The sequence below is a fragment of the Sturnira hondurensis genome, unplaced genomic scaffold (genome assembly GCF_014824575.4).
Source record: "Sturnira hondurensis isolate 20B ecotype Veracruz unplaced genomic scaffold, ASM1482457v3 Scaffold0004474, whole genome shotgun sequence".
Taxonomy (NCBI): Eukaryota; Metazoa; Chordata; class Mammalia; order Chiroptera; family Phyllostomidae; genus Sturnira; species Sturnira hondurensis.
Window position 1 is genome coordinate 1,505,966 of NW_028077105.1, and position 15,706 is coordinate 1,521,671.

Consider the following 15,706-nt stretch of genomic DNA (forward strand, 5'->3'; position numbering starts at 1 on the left):
TTGTTAAGATCTGCTTGAGTTATCTGAAGAACCCTCTCTGTCAGAAAGGTGCACACAGAACAGTGCAACTCCATGACTCCCACAAAGGGAGATAAGGAAGGTTTACAGAGTTGATGGTAAAAACCTACACAGCACGAAGTTCCTGGTGACCAGAACGACCTTGTACAAAAAAGAGAGCTTGTCAGTTTTCCTTCTAGCCAGCCAGTTTCGTTTCTCAGGTAAAGAGGGCTTAAAACAAGATTGGCAGTTACGTAAGTCGCAGTGTTAGTGCCTGTTTAAGGAGAGTTCCCAAAGGGACTGGGTATTCAAAGCCTTTCAGAGCGCACAGAAATGCTGAATTGACTCTCAGAAACTTCTGACACCAAAAAGGTACGAAGGGATACAATACCTGAACATTGTCCCTTTTCAATCGAATGTTTATTCAACCATGAGTGCCAGAAGCTCTGAAACAATCAAATCGGCAACCTGGATCTCTAAGTTCTCTTGATCTCAATGAGCCGCAGGCCTTTGCCCCCTGTCCTGGCTTCCCCGGGGGTCCCAGCGCGTCCGGCGGAGCGCTGGCTGGTCGGCCCCCTGCCGCCGGGCTCCGGCCACCAGGGGGCGCTGCGGCCCCCTCTCCCGGGAGCGGCCGAGCCAGCCCGGTGGGTGTTCCTCTCTCCCTCTCGCGCTCTCTCCTCCCGTCCTCACATCCGGGTCTGGAGCGCGGTCGCTGTCAGTGGCGGTGCGGGCGCGTTGGGGGCCGGGCCGGAGCGCAGTAAATGGCGGCGAAGAGAGGCAGAGCGGCGGCCGCGTTTAGCCTGGAGACCCCGAAACTTTAGACTCGAAACCCCACAACTTTCCGGGAAGTGCTGCCGCTCCGGGGGCGTGGACGGAAGGGGAAACCGAGGCGAAAAGCCTAGGGGGAAGCGGAGGAGAGCCGGGGGACTCGAACCTGCAGCCCAGGCGGTGGCGGAATCCGCCAGTGCCTCGCGCCGCCGCGGCCCCCGCCTCCTTCCCCGCGGCCACTGAGCCGGAGCCGCGCGCCGCGCGGAGCCCGGGACTGCGCGGGGCCTCGCAGGCGGCGGCGCGCCGAGCTGAGCCGGGCCCCCTCCTCACGACCTCCGGCCCTGTTGCTCGGTGCACCGCGCGCGCGTGAGGTCGGGGCTGGGGCTCCCGGGGGCTTCGGGGCGAGGAGAAAGCCGGGCCACGCGCAGTCCCCGCAGTCCCGGGGTCGTGGGGCGGGCCCGGGGTCTTGCATGCGGGGTGGGGCGGCCGTGAGCCGGAGGCGAAGAAGATGGAAGGCTTAACGCTGAGCGATGCGGAGCAGAAATACTACTCGGATCTCTTCTCCTACTGCGACATCGAGAGCACCAAGAAGGTGGCGGCCAACGGCCGGGTGCTGGAGTTGTTCCGGGCCGCACAGCTGCCCAACGACGTGGTCCTCCAGGTATAGTCGCCGCCCGCGTCTCCCGCAGCGTCCGAGAGTCTGCGGGCCACCGAACGGTCTCTACCCGGCCGCTCCGGCCTCCTGCGGTCCGCCCGGAGGGTGGGAGTGGGCGCCGATTCCAGGAGGGCCTGCGGTGGGCGGGTTTCCCCCCGGCTCCACCGCCCTGGGCAGGGGCCGCAGGTGCCCGGGCCGCCGGCACTCGGGCCGCGGTCGAGGGGGAGGGGGTCGCTCTTAGAGGACAAAAGTCTCACAGAGACGCGGTGGGGCGGGGGTGTTTTTATTATCTCTGAAAAGCCGGAGACCTGAATCTCTCGGCTCTCCCTCAGAATCTGTGATTTTCAACCCTGGGAGAGCAACTTCGGATGAAGGATCTTGGATTGTGACCATATCTTTGACTCCTAGTCTCGGTATATACATAGCTCTTCGGTTCCTAAACTGTAGTAAAGTCACTAGTATAGGTAAAATGTCTTTTAAAAAATTCCGGAATAAACCGAACAGACACGATGCAAGTGGGTTTTATAGATTTAGACATCGAAGAAGCAGTTTTTCTAAGGAAGCTAAATACTTAGGGAGATTAAAGAATTTGAACTTCTAACTAGTGGTTCTCAAGAAGATCTGGGAAGAGCTTATAGTACGGCGTGTGAGTGATGTAAATGGGACAGCTTTTCAGTTGGCATTCGGTAGGTAACATTTGGTGAAAGTTGTGAATTTGGGTTGGGAGGTAAGCGTTGAGCAGCTGGAGGTCAGACGTCCCTATTTGCCTCAATCTGTAGCACTAGAGCAGCGGAGTAAGTCGTAAGCTTTCTCTAGGACCTCCGTTTTCCTAGAAGTTCTTATCTAATGTATGCGGTGGGCATTAATGTTACTGTTCAATGATTCATAGCTGCTGGTAAGCGTCTGTCTAAACAGCCTATCAGGAACCACAGGTCTGTTATAAGAACAAAGCTCTTATCTATGTGGTGATTGAAGCTAGTTGTCCGAATCTCCAAAACTTGAAGCCAAAAGCATAGTTATGATGCAGTGGACTGCAGAGAGGAGAAATCAGGGGTTTCGAGGCCTGGGTCTTGGACCCCACCTTGTCGTGAACTAACACTGTGACTTTGGGTCAGGAATTTCACTCTTCAAGCCTAACTGTGCTCATTTCTAGAATGAGAGTCAAGTTCTTTCTAACAAAAATTCTGGGAAGTGTAAAAATCCACACAGGCCTGTTTTAGAAGTTACCTTTGCAGTAACTATGACTAAGTTGAATGAGNCTGCAGAGAGGAGAAATCAGGGGTTTCGAGGCCTGGGTCTTGGACCCCACCTTGTCATGAACTAACACGGTGACTTTGGGTCAGGAATTTCACTCTTCAAGCCTAACTGTGCTCATTTCTAGAATGAGAGTCAAGTTCTTTCTAACAAAAATTCTGGGAAGTGTAAAAATCCACACAGGCCTGTTTTAGAAGTTACCTTTGCAGTAACTATGACTAAGTTGAATGAGTACTTTTTTTTTTACACAATCTTGTATGTTTTACATTGCTTTTTTAAAAACTTGGGAGGAAAAGCTGGGTGTCTTACATGCAAACAACTAGGAGTCTCACATTCGTGCTGCTGAACAAGGAAAAGGGCTTTAGGCTTTTTCCTGCCACAGTCTCTGTCCCATATTCTTTGTGTTTTTACAACCCTTTAAAAATGTAAAAACCATTCTTAGCTCAGGGGCATGTAAAACAGGGCCTCTAGGTTGCTGACCCTGCTAAGGGATACTGTCTTCATATGGTTTTGGTCTGGTCAGAACATGATCTTTCTGTAGAAATAACAAAACATACCTTCAGGTCATTTAGGAACTAAAATTAGGGAGAGATCTCCCATGTTCTGTTTTGGTTTATGTCTTTGGGGTGGAAGAACTGAAATAAACTGACTCATTTTTTTAGGACTTTGAATGTATTACTTAGGATAGACAAATTAGCATTAATTAACTTTTGCTTGAAATATGTTTAATCCAATCCAGTTATTTCCATGTTTTGCTTAATTTTATTAACATTGAAAAATAAATTTCCGTTGCCTGTTTATATAAAGAGAGAATTTAAATAGCATAAATATTCTGGATTCAGTTACAAGTTGGAAGCTATCGGAATTCCTTAAAGCAGAACTCTTACAGTAATTTATACTAAATAGCAATCTGGGTATCTTGAAGGCAGTTTACTTAAAAATTGGCTGAAGACACAAAACGTGAGACAAATGGGAGAGAATGTGGATTTAGTTCCCTTAAGGCAGTTTGAGATTGCCTGAAAACGCAGCCCTCCTTTGCTTTCAAAGGGGGAAACGCACGTGTGATGTTGAGTTATCTGTGTAGCACTGGGCCAGGCATCCCACAGCATCAAAGGAGTAAGCTCTCAGGGACCTTGCAAACTACAGGAATACATGTGTAGTGTAAAGCACAATGTGAGTACCATAGGAAAGGTACGCAGCAAGTATGAGCAGGAAAGCTTCTTAGTTCAGATGGACTTTAAATTAGTGTGGAGGGAGGGCAGTGGGATTAAGAGGACTGCCAGGCACAGAAAAAACATGACCAAAGGTGGAAAGTGTAGGAACCTTTCCAAGGACTAGCCGGTAGATTGTGCCAAAGGTAGAGTATGTTTTCGGGGTAATGGAACACAGAGCTAGACTGTACTAGGAAAGACTCTAAAGAACAGATGGAAGACTTCATATTTCAGTAAGCAGTGGAAACTCATTGATCATTTTTGACTTTGAGTGAGGAGGACAATAGAGGCTGGGGAAGGAGACTCACCCAGTGGTCTGGAATGGCTGCTAGGTAATGGGCATCTAAACCGGAGCAACCACACTAGAATAGAAAAGGAGGGGCTGGCTGAACAAACAGGTCTGTGTTATTAAAGGTCTGCTAGGTACTCAGTGTGTGAGGTGCTCTGTGGGATAATGTTTAATTGAAGCCAAATTATCAAGGCTGGGTGGAGAGCTTTCAACTAATTGTGAAGGTAACAAAGTTGTAGATGTAAGAGAAAGGACTCATAAAAAGCAGTGCTTTAGGAAGTCTTTCTTTTTTAAAGATTTTATTTATTTTTAGAGAGAGGGGAAGAGAGGTAGAGAAACATCGATGTTAGAGAGAAACATCAGTTGGCTGCCTCATGTACACACCCTGACTAGGGGCCAAACCTGCAACCCAGGCATGTGCCCTGATTTGGAATCGAACCTGTGACCTTTTGCTTTGCAGGACAATGCCCAGCCAGCTGAGCTACACCAATCAGGGGTTTAGGAATTCTTTAGGAGATCAGTGGGACAGGAGTTAGAAGGAAGAAACTGGAGATGAATTTGGGGACTGATTCTCTAAATGCATATATGAAATGGTGAGGAACTGGGCCTAGGTACTCAAATGTAGGAGGAGGGAAGGCATTGGTGAGGGCAATTGCTTTGTCCTCCGGGAGGCATTTGGCACTGTCTGCAGACATTTTTGGTTGTCATAACTGGGGGGGAGGGGAGGGGGGTGAGAGCAGTTATACTGGCATCTGGTGGATAAAGGTGAGAGACGCTGCCAAACATCCTACAATGCAGGGAACAAACTCCCACAGCAGAGAATTGTCTGGCCCAAAATGTCAATAGTGCTGACATTGAGACAGTCTGACCTGGACTCGTGGTGGCAGGGGGCAGAAAGTGAGCCCAGAGGAACAGTAGAGGTTATGCGGGTACACTTGCCAACATCGAGATGACAAAAGAATGGGGCAAGGATTATGTTCTGTTGGACCCCACTCAGTTAGAAAAGGGACTGGAAGAGGGCCTGATTTTTAAAGAGATAATCATGAATTTGATTTCAAGCATTTTGAGATAGCAATGCAAATTTCCAGGAGATAGTTGGAAACAAGTGGAGATTTGTCCACCTCAGTGCTGGTTCTTACAGTGAAGTCCAGATGTTGGGGTCACTGCTTCCTTTATCACCTAAGTATCTCGGGGCAGGGACAGATAGCTTCTCACACTGGGCATGCATGTGCACATCAGGACTTTGACTGATGTAGTAGTTTTCAGCATTCGCTAATAAAAGCATGAGATGGCTGAGTCATCTGGGGGAATGAACCTGGGAACAAAGAACAGAGGGCCCAGAACTGAAGGAGGAAGGAGCTGGCCTTTATTGAGTGCTTATTATGTTCTTTTTACCGGGCAAATAACTTTCATGGAGGAATTCATTTGATGTTTGCAACAGCTCTGAAGTGGATGTTAACTAGGAACTTGATAGTTAGAGAAATTAAATAATTTGTTAGCGAATAGAGTCTCTCCTCCCATTTACATGTATATGGATTTTCTTCTGCACGTAGTAAATAGTTTTATGTATGGTGATGTCTTGAAACATAGCCACTTAAGAGAAATAGGGAGGTTTTTGTAGTTGGTAACCTGGACACACATACGCAATTTGACATTACTGCAACTGTCAAATGTCTTAAGGTATGCTCATCAATTATGCTTGTTTAAAATAGCAGAGTAAAACCTGTTTTGAGTTTAAGGGAGGGGGGGCTGGAGACAGTGTAGCAATACACAAAGCAATTAGCTAACACTTGATAGGATTATGCTCTACACCATAAAGGAGCAGGATTAGGGGAAGAAAAATCTGTCTCCTAGGATCCACTTGTAAGGAATTTTGCTGTCTGCTCTGCAAGAAAATATTCAGTGGCTTAAAAAATATTTTTTTCCAGAAGTAATTTATTTTTAAAGATTAGGGAAGATACACTATTTACCACACCGTGTTTTTTTAGCTTTTACTTAAAAGCTCCATGTAGGGAGATGTTTTTGAAATGTCATACAGATTTTCAATACATAATAACTTGACAGAAGTTTCCAGTACTAACTGTTCCTTTATTGAAGGTTATAAACAATGCACTCTATTAATGAGGCTGAGAAGTCTTTTAGATCATTTGTGTTGAGCGATATCTTGGTAGAATATTTGAATGACTCATTAATTTAATGGGGGGAAAGTGACAACAATGAAACAAACCATTTTGTCTTTCTCTTAAAATTTGCTCAATTGTAAGAACTACTCATTAGTGATAGGATTAAAAGAGGGAAACAGCCTCATTACGCACTGAAAATGATAAACTCATACAAATAAATAAATGTCAGGTTTGTTCTTCTGGAATAGTGATTATGTTCACTTGTAATTTCTGAATCACTAAAATAGTTATAAGAAAGTTCAAAAATAATCTTGCCTTAGACACTTTCTTCTATATAGTTGAAAAACACTGGGGGGCACCCAGAAATACCCAGAATTACATGCTGGAGGGCAGGCCTCCTGTAGCGCAGGCTTCCCCGAGTAGGTGAGTATTCTAGGAACCCATCTGTACCAGTGCACCAGCTGGCGTTGTGAGAGGCTGCATTTCAGCCTCAGTGATTTTTTTGAAGATTGTTTATTTCCCATTTCATGATGGGTAATTTATAAGCACACCTGCCCAAACCACACTGAGTGTTCAGCAGTTTTTTTTATTTCCCTGGATGAAAAAGTCCTCAAAGGAAAATGTTTTGCCATTGTGGAAGAGGTGAAACAAAAAACAATAGAAGCACTAAACCGTGTCAAAATCATCGAGTTCCAAAACTGTTTTGGGCAGTGGGAAAAACATCTCAGTAGGCGCATTGCATCAAACGGAGGGTAATTTGAAGGTGACTGAAGTTTAAATTTGTAAGAATAGATACACATTTTTTAATAAATAAATCCTTGGTTTTTGTGGGTCCCCCTCAATGCCTCTACATGGTTTGTGAAAAAAGTCTCAATGGCTTTCTGTAGTGTTATAGTTCAAAATTTTTTCTCTTTTTTATATCATATTGTGTTACTTTTGGTCTTTCTGTTGTTGTTCCTTACCCTGTTTCACACAGTTAGTGTTGGTATTTTGGAAGTTCATGCAAAGCTCTGTGAGGAGCTGTAAAGGAGGATGAGAGGTTGGTACGAGGAGCGCTGAAAGGGGAGGCACGTTCCAGTCCTGTCTTCAGCTGGCTTCGTGACCTTGAGCAGATCACTTCATGTCTAGGTGTTAGTTCTCACTGCATGAAATGATCGGATTGGATTTTCATACAAGAGTGTAGGGGATGGTACCCCTAGCCACAACTTTAAGAAAGTAGCACACAGACTGGAAATTAGTTGCTTCGTGATTTGGACACTGGAATTGATTTTTTAATATTTGGGGGAAAGAGTTGAATAGGGGAATTTCAAAGGCTTTTTAGGTGCTTAGTTCTTCAAGGTATCTAGAATTTTAAATGGGTGATAGGACTTGACGTTTCTGATGTTTTCCCTCATACATGTCTCATTTTCTGTAGTCTTTCCTGTGATAGGCGCATCTTCATTTGTCTTTTCCCTTCTTTACCTCTGTGTAAGGAGTTTATGTCTGATGGGTTGCATGCACTGAAGGTATGGCAAAAAAAAAAATCAGGTTGTAATAAGTTTGGCTCAGAAATCTTTCAAGTTCATACCACACCATATTTCATTGGGATTTGATAAATTATAGGACTTAGGCTTCAGAAAAAGTTACATCTCCATTTTGTTTCAAGAATTGACTATGTTAAATTTGAGTCTATCTTGTTAAATAATGAAACTAGAATTTATTAGATTTGTGTATCTCCTTTTAACCTCTTCTAGGTTGTGGATTCCTTTGAGGTCCTGGCACACACATCTGCTTAGAAAAAATAGTTACACAAAATTTACATGTGATTTGAGGTTGCCAGCCTTCCCCCAACCTAGTCAAGCTCCCTCCATGGACCCCTGCATAAGAAGGTTTTAAGGAAGAGCTGGTGGATCTGTGAAATGCTGAATGAACGTGTATCATCATAAAGTTTTGTATATTTTCAATAAATACTTCTTTGTGGTTCCTGTTTATATTTGGGGTGTATATGCAGTGTTGACAAATCAGAAATCTTCCCTGCCTTCATGGATTATAATTCATGCCAATGTAATAAAGGAAAAACACTGTGTACAGTTAATAGAGAATCGTGGGAAACGAGGGAACATACTTAGAAATAAGGGAAGGCCTCTCCGAGGAGATGCGGACATGGAGTGAGGGAGAGATAAGGAGGTGTTTCACCCGCAGGAGCAACAAGTGAGAAGCCTGATGCGGGGAAGAGCTTCATGTGTTTGAGGAAATGGAAAGCTGTAGCGTTACGAGCAAGAGGAGGAAATGGCTATAGAGCCTTGTGCACGGCGATAAGGAGTTTGGACTATAAAGCACTACCAGATTTTGTTCAGCAGATAGCATCATCTGAATTACGAATTGTAAAGGTTCTCCTGCCTTACAGAGGAGGGGCACTGGGGCAAGCGGAAGTGCAGTAGGCTGGCCGGTGGTGATGCAGCACTTCGGGCAGGCATGGGGGCTTACATCAGTGGGGCGGCAGTGGGGTGGAGAGGGGTGCATGTGTTTGAGGTATTTTGGGGTGGGAGAAATAGGGGGTCATGTAAGTGCATTGGATATAGGACTTAAGGGAAAGCGAACAACTCAGGGATGTTGCTGGAACTTGCCATTATTGGATGGCTGAGAAGGGAATGGGTTTTTTGAGTTTTTTGTTTGTTTGATTTTGGTGGAGGGAAAATGGTGAAATCAGCAGTATCCTTTTGTCAATCTTGAGTTTTCAGAAGCCTGTGAGATTGTCAAGTAGGCCTCTATCAGAGAGGATGAACGAATCTTGAGGAACTCAGATATTTGGCTTGGAGATGTCAATTTGAAGATAATCAGTGTATTAATGATATTTAAGGCCGTGAAAATAAGTGAAATCTCTGAGGAAGAGACTAGAGGGTACAGAATTGGTTAGAAATAGAAGCTCTGGGAACACTGCAAATTTGGTAAGCTGGGAAGCCGCTAGGAAGGCGGCTTAGGAAGGACAGCCCTGGTGTGTTTAGGGGAACTGGGATGTACATTGGATCGTGTTATGGATGGCAAGTAATGCAAGTATTTCAAGAAAAGAATATTAACCTATATTGAGTTTGGCTTAGAGGTTGAGAATATTTGGGCAGAAGTATGTCCATTGGATTTGGCAACCTACAGGTCATCAGTCACTGATAGAGATGAAAGCCAGGTTTAAGTGACTTGAGATAAACAGTGGCTCAGGACTGGAAATTTGATGTATAGGTTCCTTCTTTCCTTCCTCTTTTTTCTTTTGCCTCTGAAAGGAAATAGGTATGGGGTAGAAGCTAGAGATGTATGAGGATATAAAGGAAGTCTTTGTTGCGTGTAAGAATCACTGAAGCATAGTTTCAGTTGTTAGGATTAATAAAGGAGGGAAGGACGATGAGAAAAGTCCTCGGGTAACAACAAAGGTCAGAATCCTGACTGCACAGAGAGTGTTCTATAATAGGGAATGGATCATCCTCAATTTTATAAAGAGGGAAGAAGTAAGAACACACATATAGAGGCAAGTGGTATATAGGTTTGGAGGAGAGAAATTGGGATATTCTAGCCTAATGGCCTCTACTTTTTCTACAAAGGCAAGATTAACAGTTCAGTAGTAAGAAATAACCTGAATGTGAAAGAAAGAAAAAAATCTATTCACAGTGGCATCAAAAGGAATAAAATACTCAGGAGTAAATTTAGTAAAAGAAGCACCAAGATATTTGTACTACAAACACTGCTGAGAGAAGTTAAAGAAGATTTAAATAAATGGAGAGAGGGTCTGTGTTCATAGATTGGAAGATTGAATAATAAGCTAATAGTTCCACCCAAATTGATTACAGATTCAACCAAATCCTAGTAGACTTTTTTAAAAAAATTGTCAAGCTGATCCTAAAATTTATAAGGAAATGCATAGGACCTGCAATAGCCAAAACAATTTTGAAGATAAACAAATTAGGAGACTTACCCAACTAATATAAAAATTAAGCTATAATCTGTCATCAAGAACATGTGATTGGCTCTGGCTGGGTATCTCAGTTGGAGCATTGTCCCATACACTAAGAGTATGCGGGTTCGATTCCTGGTCAGGGCACATAACAACCGATAGATGTTTCTCTCTCACATGGATGTTTCTTTCTCTCCTCTCTTCTTCTCTTTCTAAAATCAGTAAACATATCCTCGGGAGAAGATTTTTAAGCAGTGTTATTTTTATAAGTGCCAGCATAGTTCAAATGGGAAAGGATAGTCTGTCAACAAGTAGTTTTGGGACAGTTGGATAGCTGTATGTTTTAAAAAATGGACTTAGACATGTTGTTGTATATATTTGTATGCTTACCATATGAACCAGCAATTCCACTGTTAGAATCTACCCAAGAGAAATGAAAATGTGCACACAAAGAAGTGTAAATGTCTGTTAGCACCATTATTCACAATAGTCAGAAATTGAAAAGTCCATCAGATGGTGAGTGGATAACCTGGTATAACCACACAATGGATACTGTTGTATGAATTACTGATAAATGCTACAACGAAGACGAATGTAAAAAATGTAACAAGCCAGACCCAAGAGTACAGTTGTGTGGTTGCTCTCATGATGAGTTTCTTTTTTATATTGAGATATTTGCAAATTTACCCATTTTTTTTAGTCCTTTGGTTTCCTTCATAATTTTTATACCAGGTATATTTTGTAAATAATCTGAATCATCAGGAAGCATCTATATACAATTATATTGTCTTTCATGGAATTAGAAAGGTACTTGAAATAATAATTCAAAAACTACAAAAATACCACCTTGTTTTTGCATAATACCTTACTTCTTTGGACTTTTCGCCGATCATCTCAACCAGATAAAGATAACCCTCTTGTAACCTTCCCACACTGGTCTGTCTGCTCGCACCTGTATTCATCTTGTACTTTTAGCCTCTTGTTCGGGTTTTCTCTTGATCAGTGGCAAGCAACTTGAAATCAGGTGTTAGCTTATCCTTGCTTTCCCTCATACCCCTCTGTTCATGGTCGGCACCCGAAACACATTGGACTGTTTAATTTGGCACTCAGGGCTTCACTTCTCATCAGAACATTGAGGGGTCCTAGCCTAACCTCTTTATTTTATCACACCACTCTAAACGTTCCACATGCCAGTGAATGGGCCTTTTGAACAGTGTGAAACCTCTGAGACCAGATTGTATAGATCTTTCAATTAGACTGTGAGTATGTTAGTGAATGCTTTTGAAGTTGTTATGTAATTCTAGTCAAATATAGTGAGCATGTATATTAATAACTTTAAGGTACTGTACCTTAAGGCTCTTCTCTTAATTTTTGTAAGATATCATGGTTTACTTTAATACTAAACTCATGAGTTTCTCTGCCTTTCAGAAGTATAATTTCCTGTTCTTGAACTTGATGATGAACAGGTAGTGGTAGACAACCAATTTAAATAAGGGAGCAGGTCAGTGGTTTTTCAGGGAAAGCATAGCATTCTCATAAAATGCATGATACTAGGGAAAGCATATCAAATCCGAGTGGTCATGCCCACCCAGCCTTGAAAGGTATCTGCCAATTCACCCTCAAATCTCACAGACTTGTTTCTTATTATTCTCCTAACACGGACTTTGTGTTCCAACCCAGCAAATCTGTTTTCTGCTTCTCACAGTTACTTGGTTTTTATCAGTTTCTTTTCTTCATGCTACTTTTTTCATTTGCAGTACCCTCCCCCAACTTCCATGCTTCCATCCTGCTTTTTCACACTGTGACTTAGCTTTTGTAGGGTTTGGAAATTTAATTTGAACATCTCCACCCTCACTCGGAGACTTTCATTTTGCCATCCTTTTGAATGTGTTTTGCACTGTATATTGCCTTTTTTATGTTTGTTTATGTCACTGCTTAGCTGCTTTTCCAATATTTTTACCTCCTAACAATAGTTTAAGCAAACTGAATAAAATTCAGTATTTTGTTTTCTTTCTTGACCTCACAATGTTTAGAGCAGCAAAAGCACATAGTAGATGTGTAGAAAATAACCAGCTTTTTAGAGCGAGCCCCTTGCTTAGCCCTGCTGTTGCTCTGCATTTGTAGATGCAGTTGGGATGATGAGTTAAGGCAATTCTGGGCTCTTCACCCAGGGAGGTAAAAAGGGCGTGGCGGAGCTTACAGCCTTGGGTGTTCCTCTGCTAGCACTGTGGGTGCTCTCTCCCCACCCCAGTCAGCATTCTAAGTATGAGAAGAGACAAGAAGGAGGTGGCAAGAACAGGAAAAATATTCTGAGCTCTCTCACTTTGCTGCTTTGTTGACCAACATTGTCAGTTTCCTCCCATTCCCCTATTTTCTATGATTTTATAGAAGAGTGACTGTACGTTTAAAAAGAAACAAAACTGGAAACTTATTGGCAACTAAAGAAATAAATTGTGGTGGAATCTGCCTATCTTGGAGCATTGTACATCCTTTTATTAAATGTCATAAAGCTTCTGTCAACTTGCAGCATGCCTGGCGAAGTGGAAGACCACAAATCCATGTAGAGTTGAGGGAGCTGGGCAACTCACAGTGGTATCACTCAGGGATAGCACATTCCTCAGCACAGGCCACTGATACTCTGGACACGTCAGAGTTACAAATTATACTACTTGTCACGGTCCATATAAATCTCACATAATAGTGAAAACGGCAGGTGGGAAACCTTTGAAATCTAAGAGCCTACTATATTCTGTGCCTGCCTTTAAAAAGCTAAGTATTTAATAATCAGAAGAAGGGAGTTTATGGTTAGATTTTCTGCTATCCACAGTTTTGAACCCCTAGCTAGACATAGAAATCTTTTACTTCCCTAATCACATTTCTGCTGATTCCCCCAAGACTTGATCCTGAAGCCAGTGCAAACTTAGTGTTTCTTACTTGGCACCTAACAAATGACAAAAACAGAATTGTCATAGTTACTAATTGTATTGTATCATGGTTGTTTCTGCATAGTGTTCCTTTTTTGTTTCCTGTGTTGTTCATTTGACCCTGTCTACCCGTTTGCTGTCTTCCTATTTTTCTTCTTCCTTTTATTGCCGAATAACAAATGACCCAGATTTCTTCTCTGCTGCCTGTACCCTCCCTAAGCTTGAATAATCTAACTCTGTCATTACCCTTCTCCCACCCCCCCCTTTAAAAAAGATATTCTAAAAGTTCACTTTTTTCCTAGTCAGCAAATCCAATAGCCTTTTTCTTAGGTCTTCATCTGTTTTACCACTTCCCTTGCAGTTGACACTAACTTCTTGGTGCATAGTATCTCTTCTTTTGTTCACTATGATGCTAAATTATATGTTACCATATGTCCTTAACATTCTGTCTTCCCACTGCGTGTCCTCTTGTTCGGTCAGCTTTAACTCCTTTCCTTATGTATATAGCCTATGAGGTTCTTTTCTTTGAAAGATCTCAGCTAATCATCCCATTCTTTGCTTTGTATTACTTATCCAAGCCCTGACCACCTCGTTGCTAAACTACTACAGTTGCCTTTTAAATTTTAACCAGCTTTTCTGTAATTGCTGGGGAACCAGTAAGTGAATTTCTAAAAAATTATATGCCACTCCTCAAGTTTTCAGTGTAGTCTGGCATTTAGTGCCCTCACTACCTTAGCTTTGTCCAGTTTGCTGTCCAGTCAACACTGCAATCCCTGCTTTGATCTATGGATGCCAGCCCCACTCCTCCACGCCCAGTATGGCCATCTTGTTTTGACGTAACCAGAAACATGTCCATTTTCCAAGGTCCATATCAGACTTTTCTTCCTTCATAAATATTTTGAATGCACAATAAACTTATCTTCAACTCGTGAGAGTAACGAGTACTTACTAATCATATGGCACCTATTATGGGCCAGGCATTGAGCAATTTTAGATATGTTTAATTTTTTTTAACATTTTATTTATTTATTTTTAGAGAGTGGAAGGGAGGGAGGAGGGAGAGAAACATCAATGTGTGGTTGCCTCTAGTGTGCCCCCTACTCGGGACCTGGCCTGCAACCCAGGCATGTGCCTGACTGGGAATTGAACCAGCGACCCTTTGTTTCATAGGCCATCACTCAATCGACTGAGATATACCAGCCAGGGCTAGATATGTTTAATTTTAAACTTAGAGAACAGGTACTATTTCTGGTTTACAGCTGAGAAACCTGGCTCCGGAGGCTAGGTGCTTGACATGAGTTGGGATTCAAATCCAGCTCCTTCTGATGGCAAATTTGTGTTCATTCAAGACACCAACCATTTTGATAGGTAAGATTATAGCCTTACATCATGGTCTAGCTATTTCAATTGTATGTCTTGTTTGCAGCTAGGTTAGAACTTCCTTGAGAACAGGGATGTGTGAGGTTTTGAGAGCATTTTGATGAGGCCTTCTTGTAACGTTACAGATTTTAATAACTAACCACTCTGCCTCCTTTTGTGTTAAAGCAGTCTCAAAAATGTTGTTAAGTGCAAGAAAGTTTGCAGACATGGCCGCATAGTTGAATTAAGGGGAGGCAGTAGAGTAGCTTTATGATTTCTCTCTAAAGGATGGGATACATGCCCAACAAGATGTGCAAGCAAGTTGTGAGAGAGCTGTCCCCTTCTCAACTGGTTTTCAAATCTGATTGAGTACAATTTGGGGTACTTGTAAGTTTTTAAGTTTGGTTATTGTAAGTTTTTAACGCATTTCCAACACAGGTTACTCTTTCAATAAAGAATTAGTAGGCTTTGATATAGTCACTAGACAATTTTGCAGACAGTGGTATTAGGCTGAAATTATGTAATGATTTTGCCCTGGTTGGTGTGGCTCAGTGGGTTGGGCATTGTCCACAAACCCAGGGATCTCCAGTTTGGTTCCCAGTCAGGCACATGCCTGGGTTGCAGGGGCTAGTTCCCTGGTTGGGGACATGGGAGAGGCAACTGATCAATGTTTGTCTGGCACATTGATGTTTCTTTTCCTCTCTTTCTCCCTGCATCCCCCTCTCTCTAAAAGTAAACAAATACAATTTTTTAAAAATTAAATAACTAAAATAAAAAAAGTGTTTGCATTGAATTATTGTTTTTGTTACCTTCTATTTCAAGTGATACATGTTTTCCATTTATATTGTAATACAAGTTCCTTTTAAAATAAATTTTATTAACTTTTTAAAAAGTCTTCATCTAAAGAAGAAATACTAAGAACGTAGTAGTACAGGTGGCCCATGGACTTGGCAGAATCCGTGAAGGTGATATGCTAGTGTCTGAAGGTTTGGGAAACACTGGCAGAATGGAAAAAGCCAGGCTGAGGAGCTTCACAAAGCTGGGCTCATTTTGGCCCTGCTTCTTCCTTGTCTTTGACCTTGAGCAAGAACTTTCCTATTGCCTCACTATTTTGATTTGTGAAATGACTATAACAATGACTGCTTTTAAGGGTTGTTTGAGGATTGTCTTAAATAAGTACTGGTATACCACTCTAAATGGTAGTTTT

At 42.5% G+C, this 15,706-nt stretch overlaps 1 protein-coding gene across 5 annotated transcripts in view; it reads left to right on the forward strand.

The window, feature by feature from the left end:
- The first annotated feature begins 1,027 nt into the window (after positions 1–1,027).
- The window catches only part of REPS1 (RALBP1 associated Eps domain containing 1), a 77,232-nt gene continuing 62,553 nt past the window's right edge, over positions 1,028–15,706 (forward strand). For all 5 annotated transcript variants that reach the window (XM_037045629.1, XM_037045630.1, XM_037045632.1 and 2 more), the window contains exon 1: positions 1,028–1,426. In XM_037045629.1, coding sequence (XP_036901524.1) covers positions 1,274–1,426 — 153 coding nt within the window. In that variant the 5' untranslated portion in view covers positions 1,028–1,273. The remainder of the gene's footprint in view (positions 1,427–15,706) is intronic.